Genomic DNA, 15,814 nt, shown 5'->3' on the forward strand with positions numbered 1-15,814 from the left:
TGCCAATATGGCGCATATACCCTCAATGGGAAATCTGCAGAGACCTGCGACCCCTAGTGTCAACCTAGGGACACTACAAGCTGTACCAATCGGCTCCCTTTTGCTTTTGTGTTTCAAATACACAAACTCATTTATGGTTAACAAAAATTAAAATAAAGCCGCAGTAAAACATGTTCACTCTTGTGTAACACTTTATTTCCATGTATACAAACAAACACACTGACGCGAGATCAAGCACAATTAACAGCACACATCCATGTACAACTATTTACAGAGTTGGTATTTTACATGCACAACAAATAAAAAGTAAGCCAGGAAGAAAATGCAGTTTTGTGCATGGAGCTTGGTTTGGCCCCTACCAGTAGATGATATCAGAGGCACCTGACTTTCCTAAATCTGTCGCTCTCTGGAGTGGCTGTCAACAGTCACATAATGCCTGATGTCTGTATCCGGATGAGCTCCCAATCCGTTTATTTGTTTATCTATGAGCACAGGGGTTTCTGGTTGGCTGGACATTTGTTTCGTTTGTAGGATCTGTCTTAAAGAACAATATTTGAGTTTTTTTTCTTGAGCATTACCCATCGCACATCCTAGATTTAATTGCAAATGCATACTGGTACATTGTGCCTTAAGTCCAACACGCTGTATTAATATTGGTTATACATTTCTAATAACCTCATTATCACATTAAGATGGTTTTTCTTCATTAATTCTTCATTTAAAAAATACTTTGTTTTTTTTTCTAATGAAAATTCGGTCATTTCTTATATCTTCTTTGTTGATTACTGTATTAAAAATTGACACTTTTAGATATTCTACACTGATCCTGATTTGTGACCAACATTTATTCTGTTAGTGCAGGCCCTGGTGTTCTTCATAATAAGTATGACAATAACCTTTCTAGGGCGAACAACACACACCAATCATTCAAAACAGCTGCAATAAAACATGTGTAACAGGCAGTGATAGTGCATAGCACCAATAATTGACTGAAAACAGTTAAAACTGACTGAAGACATTCAAAAATGTGTTCACTACTGATGAAACCAAAGTAGATAAAACAAACCGTAAAAAACAAGTTTTTCTATGCAGAGACCAACGGATCCATTGCTCAGTGTACTCCATCATCGCAAATATTACAATGCATAGGTTCACAGAATTACAAGATAAAAACAACCATCTGTAAAATTTGCTAAAAGTAATACTAAGACACATTTCACATTTTTAATGTGACCTGCTAATCATAAAATGTTTGCTCCATTTCCAGATAGGAACTAAAAACACCATTCTTCATTAATCCAGTTACTTAAGATGAAAAGTAAGTCCACTGATATGTAACAGTAGTCTCATTTGAATACAGCATTGTGAGTGTGTGTATCCACATCATGTGAGTGTGAAGTCCTCCCAGTACAAAAACAGCAAAACCAGTCTGTAGGAGTCTTCATAAACTGGTCTCGACCACTGGAGCAGCAATGACTGATGCTGCAGCTTTCGTGGCCTCTGATGCCACCTGCTGGTCCTGTTTAACACAGATCTCCTGCACCAAGGGTGCATTGGCTTCCTTCCACTCTCTGAACTTGTCTGAGTTAAGCTCCGGGTCTGACAACACCTGCTCGATTGCCTGTAGGTCTGCCTCTTTTGACTGTGTCAGGAAAAGAGCAAAGAAAAATTAAATAATAGCACAATGCTCCGTGGTGTAATGTAAAATCAAAAGCGGATAAACAGAAAAACAGGGGAAAAAACAGAATATGAAACAGAAAATGTACCTTTAATGTGCTGTTGAGAGTCCTGACAAGGTGCAGTCTGTCATTGACAGTCTGGTTTTTACAGCGTTTTACGAAGGAGGCCCTGAATTCCCTTTTTGTGGATGGTTTACGATCTCCGATTGGCGAGAGGCTGGCCTGTTTTAGATGAATGTACAGCTTCTCCATCTCATCTGAGCTGTGCCTATCGACCCCTACAACAACATAAGTTTATAATTTATGATCATCACCATACACATCACAAACATTACAATGACTAACTCAAAGGTTCACCACAGGCGGAGACCGCAAGATGCATTGGAACCAGTAAATTTAGATAAAACATGGGTCCTATCAATGCTGCTTGATAAAATTCAGATAGGCCTATGTCAAAGCAAAACATTGACTAACAATCAAACTTTGCTCAAAAACTGCCACTGAATTTTCCAAATGCTTTAATGACAAGACAGGACAGTTTTACATTCAGTGCAACAGTCAAAAAATTTAATTAAGAGAGTAAAATAAAGTCTCACCTTCTTCTTGAGCACCAGAAGCAACCCTCTGTGCCTCCACTTCCTCTGCAACAGGGCTTTCCTCATTGGACCCCATTTCCGGAGAGTCCTGCTGAGACGAGCCTTCCAGTACCTGGGTGTCATCCTCCTCTTCCGTCTCCTCTGGCGGAGGTTGATGCGAGTGTATCTGAACAGAACACACCACAGCTGTTTCCCCGGCAGGAGGAGACGCCTGTGAGACCAGGTCCAACCAGGACTGCCGCTGCTTGGCGAGCGAGGAGGTGGAGCTCTGTGATGTCATTGTGCTGACGGGGGATGAGAGTGAACCGTTGGCTTCGCTTGGGACCGTGGAGGAGTAAGGGGGAGGAAGGGTACCCTGAAAGACGAATACACCAAGGTTAATAATGTAGCATAAACCAAAAGGGTTCAGTTGAATAAGGTACTTACAACATTTCGACCAGAGTAAGCGTAAGATTCCTGTACGGTTGTGACATGACTGACCTGATGCGTGCTACCAGGTGGACCCGATGCATCCATCGAGTCCCTCAGGGTTTGTTCAGAGTATGGTGGAGGGGGAACCTCTGTGCTTTCAGCTTCTTCGTGGTCACTAGCTTCACTGTAACACTCTGAATGACAGACACACACACAAAGTCAGAAAATATAAAATGACTCATACAACCAGAATCTAGAGTATTTTAGCCCTGATGACTAAAGATGATTTTCATTCAAGAACAGTAACAGGTAAGGCTGCAAATCATTATTATTTTCTTTGCGGATCACTGTTGTTTGCCCATTATTTTCACAATTAACTGTTAAAAAAATGTTGATTATCACAATTCCCCAGAGCCCAAAGTCCAAAACAGACTCATAAATAAAGAAAAGCAGCAAGTCCTTATTTTTAAGAAGCTGGAACCAGACAATGTTTGACATTTTTGCTTGAAAAATATCTGAAATGATAATCGATTATCAAAATAAATGCCAATACATTTTTCTAGGATCAACTAACTGATTAATCAACTAATCATTGCAGCTCTAGTAACAGGTAACTAAAATACACTTGTGATTGTCATGTGTGCTCACCAGCTGCAGGATTTCGTTCTGTTGCTTCATACTGAATGGAGGCTAGTCCAAGCTTATTCAACCACCTGAAAAAAAGAAAGAAAAAAGAATAGTCAATTCAATAACCATCACATAACAAGACATTTTCCAAAAAATCCTGGAGCCCCTTTTCCACCAAACAAGCTCCGGTTCTTGAACTAGTTCAAGTTCAACTCAAGATTCTTGGAAGCAAACCAAGTAGAATTATATATGTCACTGGGTCCGAGTAAATTAAGTTGGCTCACAGCATAAATGAAATTGATTTCCAAAAAGAATTTCAATTTTAGAATGAATATACCTATATATATAGGAATGATGCAACTGCAGCTCTAAATCTCTAGCAAACCATAGCTAAACATCTGAACATTACCTCTGCCAACCTTTATACTAATAAAGTGAATCAGAACAAAATTAGAGAGTTTTTTGGCACATCTTGGCACCATCTGTGCCATTTAAAATTTCTCAGGTACCAAACTATATATTTCACTTATATGTTATCATAGGTTCTCAAAAAATAGCCCAATTGGGCCTCGCTAGGGCTTAACAGGTTAATATGTGACTTACAAGTTCATCTCCTCGTGGCTCTCAGCAGCAAAATAAAACATCATGACTTGTGGGTGACAAGCTTTGAACGCACTGCAAGAGAAAAGGTAAACAGAGAAGAGCTAAGACAAGATCACCACAAAAAGAGCAGAATCACAAGAAGTTTCTACTGGAATGAAGTTTAACTATGTTTATTCTACTTCACTGATCATGTTCAGATAGTATCAAGACTATATGCGTCTTATCATAGTGTGTGGGAGCACTTTCCATGTCATTATGGTCCCACAACAGATATAGTTCCTTTTAATTCAAACCACGGATAGTGGGTGGCTTATAAAAGTGATCTGACTGAGATGAAGCAGGCACTGAACAGAGTATAACTTTGAGCTTACTGTTTCTTCCTGCACTCTATGGCTCTGTCAATCATGAAGTTGGCGAGGTCAATGTAGCCTTCAGCCTTTTCTGCCTGCAACACAGAACATTGAACAACGTTAGTTGTGTGTAAGTGCGCGTTAAAACAAACTGATGACTTCAAACCACTTCCTGACAATGACACCTGCCATTGAATTGCAGCAGGCCACTTCTTCTATTTTCTCCCATCATGTGAGGAAATTATCATGCCAGTAAATCAAACGCATCAGTTACGTATGCCCGTATCAGAGTCTGACGGGCCATTAGTGACACCATCTCATTCAGGAAACACAGTGACACAGCTTGGTTCCTGCAGCGACAAGCTGGGAGACAGCTGTGGCATAGACAAGTATGACTCATCTGTAGCTTCGGTGCCTCACTCTGCATCTGTGACTCTACAATGTATAATGTGTTAAAGATTAGTGCTGTAGAGAGATTTATGTTTTATTTGTTTGTTTTGCATTTTTTCCAAAACCACATTTTTTTCATTCTTTCTTTCAAAATCTTGCAACGGAGAATTTTTTTTCCTCTAATAGCAATATCACCTTTCCCAAAACATTTAAACATTTTGAAAATTGTATTTGTACAGATCCATACTTAACTGGTTTAAATGCTTTTAAACACTCATTGTGAATTGCAGCAAAATGAAGTGAGTTATAACCAGCGCAGACTGACCCTGTGTCAGGGATTTCTGCCTGGCTTTGGTGAACAAAAGTGTCTTTTTTGTTGTTTCAAGACAGTGACATTTAAACATGGTTTTACATGGGTTTAATATATCTAGTGATATAAAAAATATAAAAAAATAAATAAAGAGAAGAAAACCAACAAGGAATTGATCCTACTACAGGTTGTGTAGCCAAAGCATGCTACAGCTTTTTCACTACATTGTATACCTCCTTTCTTTTTATTAAAAACACATAGTTGAGGTACACTGTTAAACTGTGTGACATGTTCCTTAATGACAATGAACATGAGCCATGTATTTTATTTTGAGCCAATGCCCACACTGTTTTGCTGCCTTATTACACACCAGGGTACCAAATGTGTATACATCAAATGCACTGCTCATTTCTGTTAAAGCTATGTTTGCTAATAACTACAAAAAATCCAAGTAAAGGGCTACAGATGACTTGGGAAGCTGAAAAGTGTTGAGAAAAGGACAAAGGCATTGTTGGCTGTAGTCTTTCCATGAAATCTGTTAACAGCAAAGCAACATTATGTAATTTTTTACCCTAACATAACAGCCTCAAAATTATTTTGATGGTACAGCGTATTGTAATAGGGTGAATGGTGTCTCTGTCTCAGCCACACCGCCCCCCCATCACTTGTTTCTGCCTTCTACAGCTTTAAAAAAAGCATTATAGAGAGAGGGAGGCATAATGTCAAAGCATTCACAGCCAGAGTGAGAACTGGAAAAATTGCACATGAAACTGTACTAAATGCATCTGAAATCATCCCTATACCTGTTTTTAGTAGTAGTGTAGTTTGATATGAAAACATTTTTATTTCATTTTACAGAACATAAGAAACAGAAACAGATGCTTAGGGTTATTTAGAATGACTGAATTCACAGAGTTTACCGTTTCAGCACACTGATGCCATTTTGGACGATAAAGTTTATCATTAAACTGTAAAATATCCTGTCTCCATTAAATATCTTTGTCATTGTGTAGTGAAGTGTTTATGTATATATTCTGAAAACAGGCTGATATTGATTCTTCTGTGATCGGTCAGACTTTACATGTTTTCATTAACATTTATGGTAAACTCTATTCTACCTTATCACATGTTCTTTTTATGATGTGTTTGAAGGAAAGGTTTTCTTTCTTAATAGTATACTGTCTACCTATATATCTATGTGCCAACCACTTCCCCCCATACATTCTAAAGTATCATAATTAAACTACACATCTGCTTATAGTCGTAACAATAAATCACATAGAATTTAATAGAGACACAGAGCTCGAAGTGAGCAAAAACAGAAGCAAAAAGGGGGCAACATATGACCAAAGTAACAGCTAACCGTAGCTGCTTGTTACTAGTCAGCTCAGTCAGCCATGCAGCTAGCGGCTCTGAGACCAGGAGTGCTAGTGTTTACAGGAGCTTTGGACCAAGACGGGCTGGGGCTAGCTGGTTAGCATGCCAACTTCAGTAGATATGTCTGCAATACATTACATTGACATTATAATGTCAAACTGCTAATTATTCACATTCTGTTGCTTATTTTAGTTGATTTTTGAATGTTTTCAATTAAAATTCTAACATATTGCCCCTTCAAGGTTTGTGGAGCTACAGACTGAAGTGATGAGTTGTGACAGCAGCAACAGACACCAGTTGAACATATGCACATCATAAATGAGTCTATGAAAGAGTTGTTTAACTCACCAGCTGGTTGGTGTACCAGTAGAGAGACGTCTTCTTCAGCACAAACCAGTACTTCTTCCATTTGATACCCAGGAAGCCTTTGCTCTCTTTCTTCCTGTACAGCCAGCCCTGGTGATCTGGCTGACCCAGCTCTTTCACAGAGATCCGTCTCCTGCTCATGTTCGTACCATTGCCTGTGCACAGAAAACACACAAATACACTGAGACCTCCTCTTCCTTCATCCGCAGAAAAGCAACGCCACAGCTAAACGCAAATATAGCATTAGAGGAAGCAAGACATTGCATAGTCTAAAATCCAAACGGGCAAAACATTTCCCCTTGAGAGTGAAATAGGTTACTATGTGGTCAATAACCAAATGAACTCTAAAAATAACAGAATAGTCAATTCAGAAGTGAGGTGCTGCACCCAGCCTACCTGTTCCAGTAATGAATCAGCCAGAAATAACAATAACAGAAACAATCTGAACTAGATTTTCTCAGAATCCAAGACACAGAAACGGAGGAGCTGAAATAGAGAGGAACTGAAGTGAAACTAACTGAGCGTTGTCTTAAAGACCTTTGAACACACCAATTGCCCTGCCACTTCACACGCCCACAGAGGGTCCAAATTACAGTGGAGGGCACACACAGCGACAGAGTGATGAGAGCAGGAGGGTGACAACTTACCACCTCGGGTCTTCCTCTTGGATTTGTGTCGGAGGGAGACCTTTGGGAGGAGAGAAGAGGAGAGTGCTCAGGTCAGACAGCCGGAGGTGAGGAGAGCACATTAACAGTCTCAGACCCCAGAGAAGAAGAGGCTGTCTGGAACATCCTGTTTCTCACACAGACGAGTGTCACAGGCAGTTTTTTCTCTTTGCTGTTCTCGCTCTCTGCACACACCCCTCTCTAACATCCTCATCTGTGACTTCACTCTATGTCTTTTGTCTCTTCTTCTCTTAACTCTTCTTTAATTGAACTAAAAACACTAAGATAAATCAAACTAGCCAACAACCAAAGAAATATAATTGCTATAAATATAAAACTTTGTCATCATAAAATAGGAGAAGCAGAAGTAGTTCCTCCATTAAAAAAGGAGGGGAGGGTTTGTATGTCATTATAATAGAGAGAAACAAGGCAACCTTTGCTCTGCCAGAGTAAATGTCGCACATAAATAAAGGAGGAACACTTACAGGGTTATAGTCATCAGCAGCCATTGAAGGGGGCACAGATATGGGGAAGGCAGCCTGTTGAGAGAAACCAAAAAAAAAAAAAACTCCTTATCCACAGAGGCCTAGGTTGACAATATCAACACCCACAGGTGAATGGGCAGAAAATTAGCAGCTCTTTGCTCGCTTGTGTGACAACAGGAAGTCACGTCATGGATAGACAGCTCAGATAATGTTGCTCAATTTGAATGTTTTTCCACTTATTTTGAGTGAAAAAAAAAATTAAATGTGAGTTGAATGTGAGTTGAAAGCACCATTTCTCCTTCTTTGGAAATGGAAGCCGAGTCAGAAAAAAAGGCTAAAAACTTGAAACGCTGAAGCAGGCGAACAGAACTGACTCAAAGCTGAAGTGTCACAACGTTCAGTGTCAGCAGTTCAACAGCCTATGACACATAGCTACCTACACTGCCTTCAAGTATTGAAGATTAGAAGGCTTCTTTGTAGTGTCACATTTTAAGAAAAAGCGTTTTAAGCAGTATCAAGCACAGAGGAAAAAAACACATTTTGAGATGTAACAACATAGATGAACAGTGACATGAAAGATATTGAGAAATCCAAGTTGACACTATTGACTAACTTCCTCTGCGTGCTTAAGTTCCTTATTCGTAGAGTGTAAAGTGTCAAAGCTGCCTGAAAGACACACTCAACAGCAAACATTTAACAACTTGTCTCTGTTGAAAAGCTTTTCCTGATTCGATACAGCAAAAATCTGAATATGATCTGACAGAATTAAAGAATCTCAACATCACTACACTTACAGATCTGACACATCTCGCCTTGAGTCTACAACCTCAACCTTACATCTTGTCAGACTAAGCGTACCGAACGCAACCCAGCCTTGATGTCAGGAAATGTAAAAGCACAGGTGGCGATGTGGTCACAGGGTCCTGAGTTCAGGTCCCGCTGCCGTTGTTCGCACTCAAACATTCACCACAAACTGTATCTACACACAGTGACAACAACAAAAGAAGAGAGGAAGACTCATACCTGGTACCTGAAACTTCACAGATTCACTTCAAGTTCAGTATCAGTATCCCGTGTTGCTCTAAAGGCTTACACAATGACAGCACTTATCTAAACTAAACCTCTGTGTATCAGTGTATATATCTGTGTGTGTGTGCGTGTTTCTTTGTCTTGCTCAACACACAGGCATCATATCTTGTTTTCCGGGTGCTTGAGTCACCGGCTGCATGTAGGAGTTACATGATGATCACCACATAAACCACAGCCGAACCTGACACTGAATGTGTGTGTGTGTGTGTGTTTAGCAAGTAAGTTCCTGTGGGATTTTTTTTCTTGCAGGTGTGAACAGTTAACTTTTTAGTTATGTTATTCCTATAAAACAAATGTATCTGCAGATTTGCATGTAATGTTTCATTATAATGACCTAAAGAGTGATAAATAGACTTAGACCTTTCTGGCTTCAATCAGTTCAGCTGGCAGCTATCTGCCATCTGCCAACCACATCTGCATCTATTATCTGTTTTTTAATCTCCTCAAAACGAACAGTGGTTGAAGCTCATGCATCACATTTTAGTTGTGAATTTTGGTTACTGCAAAATAAGTCTTGGAATCTATACAAAAAGCTTATAAACAAACAAATGCTAAACCTAACAATAAAAATGTTAAGTGCGAATGCATTTCATAAACAACTCGGACATAACCAAATCCCCATTGCATAGCGGGGCCATTTTAAGTAGTAGTCTTGGAAACCTAAAATACGGTTTCTTAAACGTGAAATCACGTAAATGTTCACTATATTTCGGGAATTAATAAAACAATGTGTTATTTAACCCCTCAAACTCCACTTCAAACGGCTGCCGCCAACATTTAACGAAGTTTTTACCTTATGTCATGAAATTAAAAAAAACCTTAAAAATACACTGTAGTCTGGTCAGTGTTCGTCCTCAGACGCAGCCTGTTCATACTCTAGTCCAGCCAAAAACGTCGCCTGCGAAAACTCTTTATCAGCTTCACACAGTTTTAACAAAACATATCATTTCACTCTACCTTCCACCATGACTTCAATGAAAGCAGTTTAGCCCGAAAACTCTGCTCAAAGTCTGCCCAAACCTTGGTCAGCATGTCGGGGAAAAAGGAGACGAAGAAGAAGAAATTCAAACAGGCCCGGCTGGTTTCAGGTGAGTTCTGGTGCTGTTTGGGTGTCACCCTCTTTCTCCACTTCAAAAAAGAAGGGTAACACCCGAACTCAAACTGAACTTTTTTTTTTTTTTTAGTTCAACGCAGCAACAACTTTTGAGTTACTGCTGCTATGCTCAGGTGAAATTAAGAATTTATATGGGGAAATCCTTGCAGCTCCCACTCATGACCACTAGATGTCGCTGGATTACTGCTATAAGACAGAAAAATGAGGCACCAATAACAATGCAACATACTCAGCATTCAGTGGACACAGACATGGTAGGAAAGTATCTGTGTTTAAGCGACTCACACGTGGATGATACTGTTTTTACAGCTAATGTCATTTAGTTACATAAAAAACATTTAGACTGGACTGACCTCTATTGTTCTGGAGACTCATTTGGGTTATTATAAACGCCTCTCTTATCAACTTCAAAAAGATGTCACCACTTCAAATACCTGGATGTAACCGATAATGAGTGCAACTGCTGAACAGAACTGCAAAGTTTAGTTGACTAATCAATTAGCCGATTGAAAGAACATTAATTTTGATCACTGATTCATTGTTTCAGTCCTTTTTCAAGCAAAAAAATCAGATATTTTCTGGTTCCGGCTTCTTAAATGTAAGGATTTGCTGCTTTTCTTTGTCGTTTATGATAGTAAATGAAGACTCTTGGAGGAAGACAAAGGACAAAGGAGGGAATCTGAAGATATCACTTTGGGCTCTTGGAAACTGTGATGAGTATTTTTCACAATTTAATTGCATATTTATTGATTTATCTTGAAAAGAAATAATCTGCAGATGAATTGATAATGAAAATAATCACCAGTTGCAGCCCTATTACTGAGTAAGTTTAATTTCACATATCCCTAATGTGAGAGGGGCGTTAAGGTCAGGACCCAGCGAGAAGAGTGCTGCAACGTTTTTCCTTTTATTGCTTTGAGTCAAATTCACAAAATATTCAGTGGTTTTCTCCAGAAAGAAGGAGAAAAATAAGTGTTTCATGTTACAGAGTCCACTCGTGTGTCTGGGAGGCTGCGGCCTGGCTATCAACACCCTTCACCATCTCGTTGGGGAGCTGGGTTTGTAGCCACAACATCACTGCTGGAGCTGTGTCTATGCAGAGGATGTTCTGGCCTATGTTGGCTTGTGCCGGGATGGCGGTTAAACCAGCAGACACATTCCTGGGTCCTGCGTTATTATAGTCTCCGTTTCATTTCTGCTTAAATAGACAGGGGCCTCTTCTGTCTTTCCACTTGCTATTGTACTGCAGCGAGTGGAATGAAGTGACTATGAAGAGACCCCCTCTCTCTTTATATCTCTCACATTCTCACACTGTAGCTTCCCCTCCCATTTGTCACCCTATCATTCCCATCCATATCAAGTAACTTCCTTGTGTTAACCCCCTAAAAAAGCTCCCCCTTTGACATTTCAATTAACTGTGTTGAGTTAAATAAAAGATTTCAACACAATTCACACTCTTCTATTTCTGTGACGAGGGAAAAACTCTCAGCATGCCACTTTGGAGTGATTTAAAGGGGCATTTCGCTGTAGCTATGTTTGGGTGGAAGTGAGGTAATCTGGCCTGTGACTCATGTCAAAGGCCCGAAGGACTCACGGGAATGCAGATTGGTCACACCATTGTAGCACTCAATCTCCCATCACGATCCATGCTGAGAATTGTCACGGCACTTAGTTAGTGTCCCCCCTCCTCCCACCCAGAAACTGTGTGTGTGTTTGTGAGGGAGAGAAATGGGAGATGGGGGGCAAACAGAGTGGCTATTATTCAGCAGGGGAATCTCTCACAGTGTAAAGGGGGAAGGGTGCAGGGCTGGAAATGATATCAGATTCTAGCTTGCTCAGTTTGATGGCGCTGCATGCCCCCCGCTTGCTGTTGGTAGTAACTGTCCAGTTGCCTTGGCACTGCTCACCACCTCAGTTTAGATCTGCTGCATGTGCTCACTGTAGCTCTAAATGCAGTATTGAATGACAGTAAATGTGGTGTGCACTCTGCAGAACATATAAATCTAACAAAGTATATTTCCAGTCCTTGTATTCTTTGTTTTGTACTAATTTTAAAGTGCCATTTTTCACATTGCACACAAATAATCCAAAGGATCGAAAGCTATAAAATAAACTATACTTTATATCGACGCTGACAGCAGGGTCAAGGTTTTCTTGTTTGCCACAACAACAAGTCGCCATTGAACCATAAATCTGTACAAATGTGATTTGTTCACATGCCACTACTGACTGTGTGCCTAATCCATCTGACCTCCGTGGAGGTGTATGAGTGGTATGTGCCACTAAAGGATTGACAGTAACTCATGGTGCTGTGGTACATGGCCTCTAAGTGTGTATGTGCGAAGGCAGCAAAGCAGTCCTGAGTTTACCCCTGTGGTCATTACATTTCGTTTGCCACAGCCAATAGAGGCTGGTAGCACAATCAGTGAGGAAAAAGAGCGAAGACGATGCGTTCGAATACCCATACTACCTTATTGTTTAGTATGCCAGAAAAAGATTTAATATGTCCCACTACATATTAGCACCAAATGCAGTATGCCAAAATCACAAGGATGTCCTACTGCATCTGCTCACATTTTGCAGTATGCTTTTCTGGCTATTCTGACCCACAATCAATGGTACATCACATTGACTGAGCTGCAGAGAGAGTGCAGGCAGGTTTCAGTTCATTGGCTGCGTTCCAAATTGTATATTTTTTCTTTTTACTTCAAATTTCGTGCTTCAGTCTGTGACAAGTATATGAGCAAGAGGGCCAAAGTTCAAGGCGCAATGCTATGACAAAGTAGTATGTCCCAACTGTGTGCATACTGCATGCAACAGTATGTACTTGGTAAGGGCAGCTGTGGTACACACAAAAAGTAAAAAGAAAGGTATGAGTGCTGCAGGGATGACGTATTTTTGAAGACTAAGTTAGCATCGCCCTCGTTCCCTCGACAAAAAGCCTATTGGATTCGTCGATTAGATTTTGTACTATTGCGGAAAATATGCTCTGTGGCAAACAACAAGTTTATCATACTTACATATTTTGACATGACATGTAAAAACCATGTAACCTTACTTAAGGCATCAAACTGAAAACCCTTTCAAAAACCCACTGACTTCGGGACAAGGGAACCGGAAGTGATAAAAATGCTAACTTATCTCTGGGTTTTTAGGACTCATTTCTCCAGCACTCTATACTTGTCTAGATATGTCATTCAAAACCCCAAATTTGAAACTGAAGGTGGCGCTAGATGAAATGTCAGAGGATGACCAAAGCCATCAAATACTTAGTGAGGTATCTGGCTAAAAAGCAACAGTATAATGGTGTGGATTCAGACTGGCCACAGTCAAAACCTGTTCACATGATCTACAAGTTGCATTGTTGCATACTGGTCTGGTGGTTTGTGTTTGATAGAGAGGGCGAGGCAAAGCGTGTATGTTGTCTTATCTGCGTGTGAACTGTAATGGGCTTGTAATTGAGGCTTCCAGTTTCACCTCCTCCTGCCAACGCTGAGGCCAGTGGCATTCCTTACAGTGCACAGTGGACTAACTCACTCACATGAAAATGCACTCACGTACTGTACTTATCGTACATACCTCATTCTTTCATTAGTGGGATTGATAGCGTTTAGACAAACTGACCCAACACAATATACTTACTGCTTGAGAGAAGGACCAGGACCGTATGTGTGGTTGATTATACCTGTAAGAGACAAAGAAAGTCAATACTCAGCGCTGACGTCAATCAGTACTTTACAGTAAAATTGTCTTGCACAGTCAGAAGCTTTATCTAACCATCATACTTGAGATCAGATCAAGTGTCTCTTGAAAATTTCCAACACATACTTATTGCTCCCCAGCTCCTTCGTAACCACTCATTATCTTTATCTGCGTTCCAATCCGGCTTACTTTGATATGGCCTGAACATAACAGGTCCCATGGAGACTGTTTAAGCATTGGCATTTTAGTTAATGTGCCAGTGGTTTCTGATAATACATTTGGCAAGCGGCCACAGCAGCAAGGGCAGACAAGAAACTCAAAATGGTCGATTTACCTCAGCCGCAGCCTCACCCTACAATCTGAAATTCATTTTTTTCTGCCTTGCCATTTCTGACATTTCAGTGCTCTCCTCCTCCTGTCATCCATACATTTTCACGCCTTTGTCTCCAGCGTAAATTACTAGTTACTGATGGGTTTTTTTTTTACTTTTGCAGGTGTTGCAACTTCAAATACTTCTGTAGACATGCTCTGCTCTCCTGCCCACACACAACGGCCCTCACTTTTTTGGAGATAACCAAATTGATGGTCACATTTTATGCTTTGTCATGAGGAAAAACTGGTTTGTTTTTACAGCTTTACATGCCAAAATTTATATGACACCTGATTACATCCACTGTCAGTCAAACCCTGTTGCGTGCATCAGTTTTGCATGTTTATGAACCTCCACCAGCAATGAGTCAACTGCTTATCTGCAAGATTTACTATAGTATCGCTCTATATATTCTAAAAGTGAGTAATGTGTTTTGATCGAGCGTGCGACAAACCGGATGCGATGAGTTTCTTGTGCAGCTCTTAGAATAGAACTGCCGGTGAGGGAGGGGGGTATTGTGCGAGGCGTTTAGTCATCGATCATGGTGTTAATGTGGGGAGTCACACCTCCTCAGGCCCTTCATCCAAGACCGGAGGAAGCACAGGGGCAACGGATGAAGCGACGGAGGAGCAGCAATCCTCGGATGTCGTCATGTTTCACAGTGGGATGGGGTTATTTATAGTCAGGAGCGTAGAAAAATCCGGATTTGTCATAACCGTGACATTTCTAAAGATGCTCCGGCATGTGAAGGTGTCTTGGGGGTGGATGGCAAAGGATGGACACGTTGGTGTGTGGGACATGTTGGAACATCTTGGATAGTCGAGGTCCTGAGAGATAACAATGTCTCTGAAAAGGCATACATGTACTGTATATACCCATTTATTAATAATAAGCTGGAAGTGAAAGGGTTTGTACAGCTCCGACAAAAGAAATTGTCTGCAGAGGTTTGATAAGGCTGAGATTTCTTTATTCCAATGCTTTTGAGCCTCGCTCACAAACAACAAAGCAACAACAAGACATTTTGAACACACTTCTTCATACATTTGAAGAATTTTGCTCTAATTCAATAAGAGAATCATAGGAAAAATGGTTTCTTTTAATTTTAATGGTCAGGCTGAAGCAGAGCAGTGATGTGTAGGAGGAGGCAGCTCTAATCATGTCATTGCAGATCCTCATAGCCCCAGTGCAAATTGATTAAAGGGACAGTTCACCCCAAAATCAAAATTACATATGTTTCCTCTTACACATAGTGCTATTTATCCATCTAGATTTAGTTTGAGTTGCAGAGTTTTGGAGATATCGGCCGTAGAGATGTTTTCCTTTCCTCCGTTGTAATGGAACTAGACGGCACTAGAACTAGTGCTCAACGCACCAAAAAATGTATTTGAAAAATTCAACACCAGTGTCTCTTTCCGGACATCATGACCCAGTTATTCAAGATAATCAACAGACCTTGTTGTGAGCAGTTTCATGTTGGAACTATTTTCTTCCTACCAAACTACATCTCATCGCGCAGAAGACAGACATCGCTATAGCCTATATCTCCAAAACTCAACAACTCAAACCAAAACAATCTAGATGGCTAAATGGCACTACAGTGTAAGAGGAAATATATATATATTTGATTTGATTATATAAATTTCCCTTTAAATAGTTAATATACCGTCTTGGAAAGTAACT

General features: G+C 40.3%; 1 protein-coding gene across 3 annotated transcripts; it reads right to left on the bottom strand.

Moving 5' to 3' along the window:
* Window positions 1-173: 173 nt before the first annotated feature.
* On the bottom strand, window positions 174-10,199 carry ipcef1 (interaction protein for cytohesin exchange factors 1). 3 transcript variants are annotated; one of them, XM_073484194.1, is made up of 11 exons: window positions 9,969-10,199; window positions 7,860-7,913; window positions 7,357-7,396; window positions 6,692-6,864; window positions 4,288-4,361; window positions 3,917-3,988; window positions 3,335-3,399; window positions 2,756-2,880; window positions 2,276-2,630; window positions 1,767-1,957; window positions 174-1,642 (listed from the first exon to the last, which is right to left on the bottom strand). In XM_073484194.1, the coding sequence occupies exons 1-11, from the start codon at window positions 9,978-9,980 to the stop codon at window positions 1,442-1,444; spliced, it is 1,362 nt and encodes a 453-aa protein (XP_073340295.1). In that variant the 5' UTR covers window positions 9,981-10,199; the 3' UTR covers window positions 174-1,441. The 3 variants fall into 3 exon arrangements, with proteins under 3 accessions (XP_073340295.1, XP_073340294.1, XP_073340296.1); XM_073484193.1 differs by having other exon boundaries at window positions 9,906-10,199; XM_073484195.1 differs by lacking the exon at window positions 9,969-10,199 and adding an exon at window positions 8,883-9,010.
* Between the last annotated feature and the right edge of the window lie 5,615 nt (window positions 10,200-15,814).

The sequence above is a fragment of the Pagrus major genome, chromosome 16, assembly GCF_040436345.1.
Source record: "Pagrus major chromosome 16, Pma_NU_1.0".
NCBI classification, from domain to species: Eukaryota; Metazoa; Chordata; class Actinopteri; order Spariformes; family Sparidae; genus Pagrus; species Pagrus major.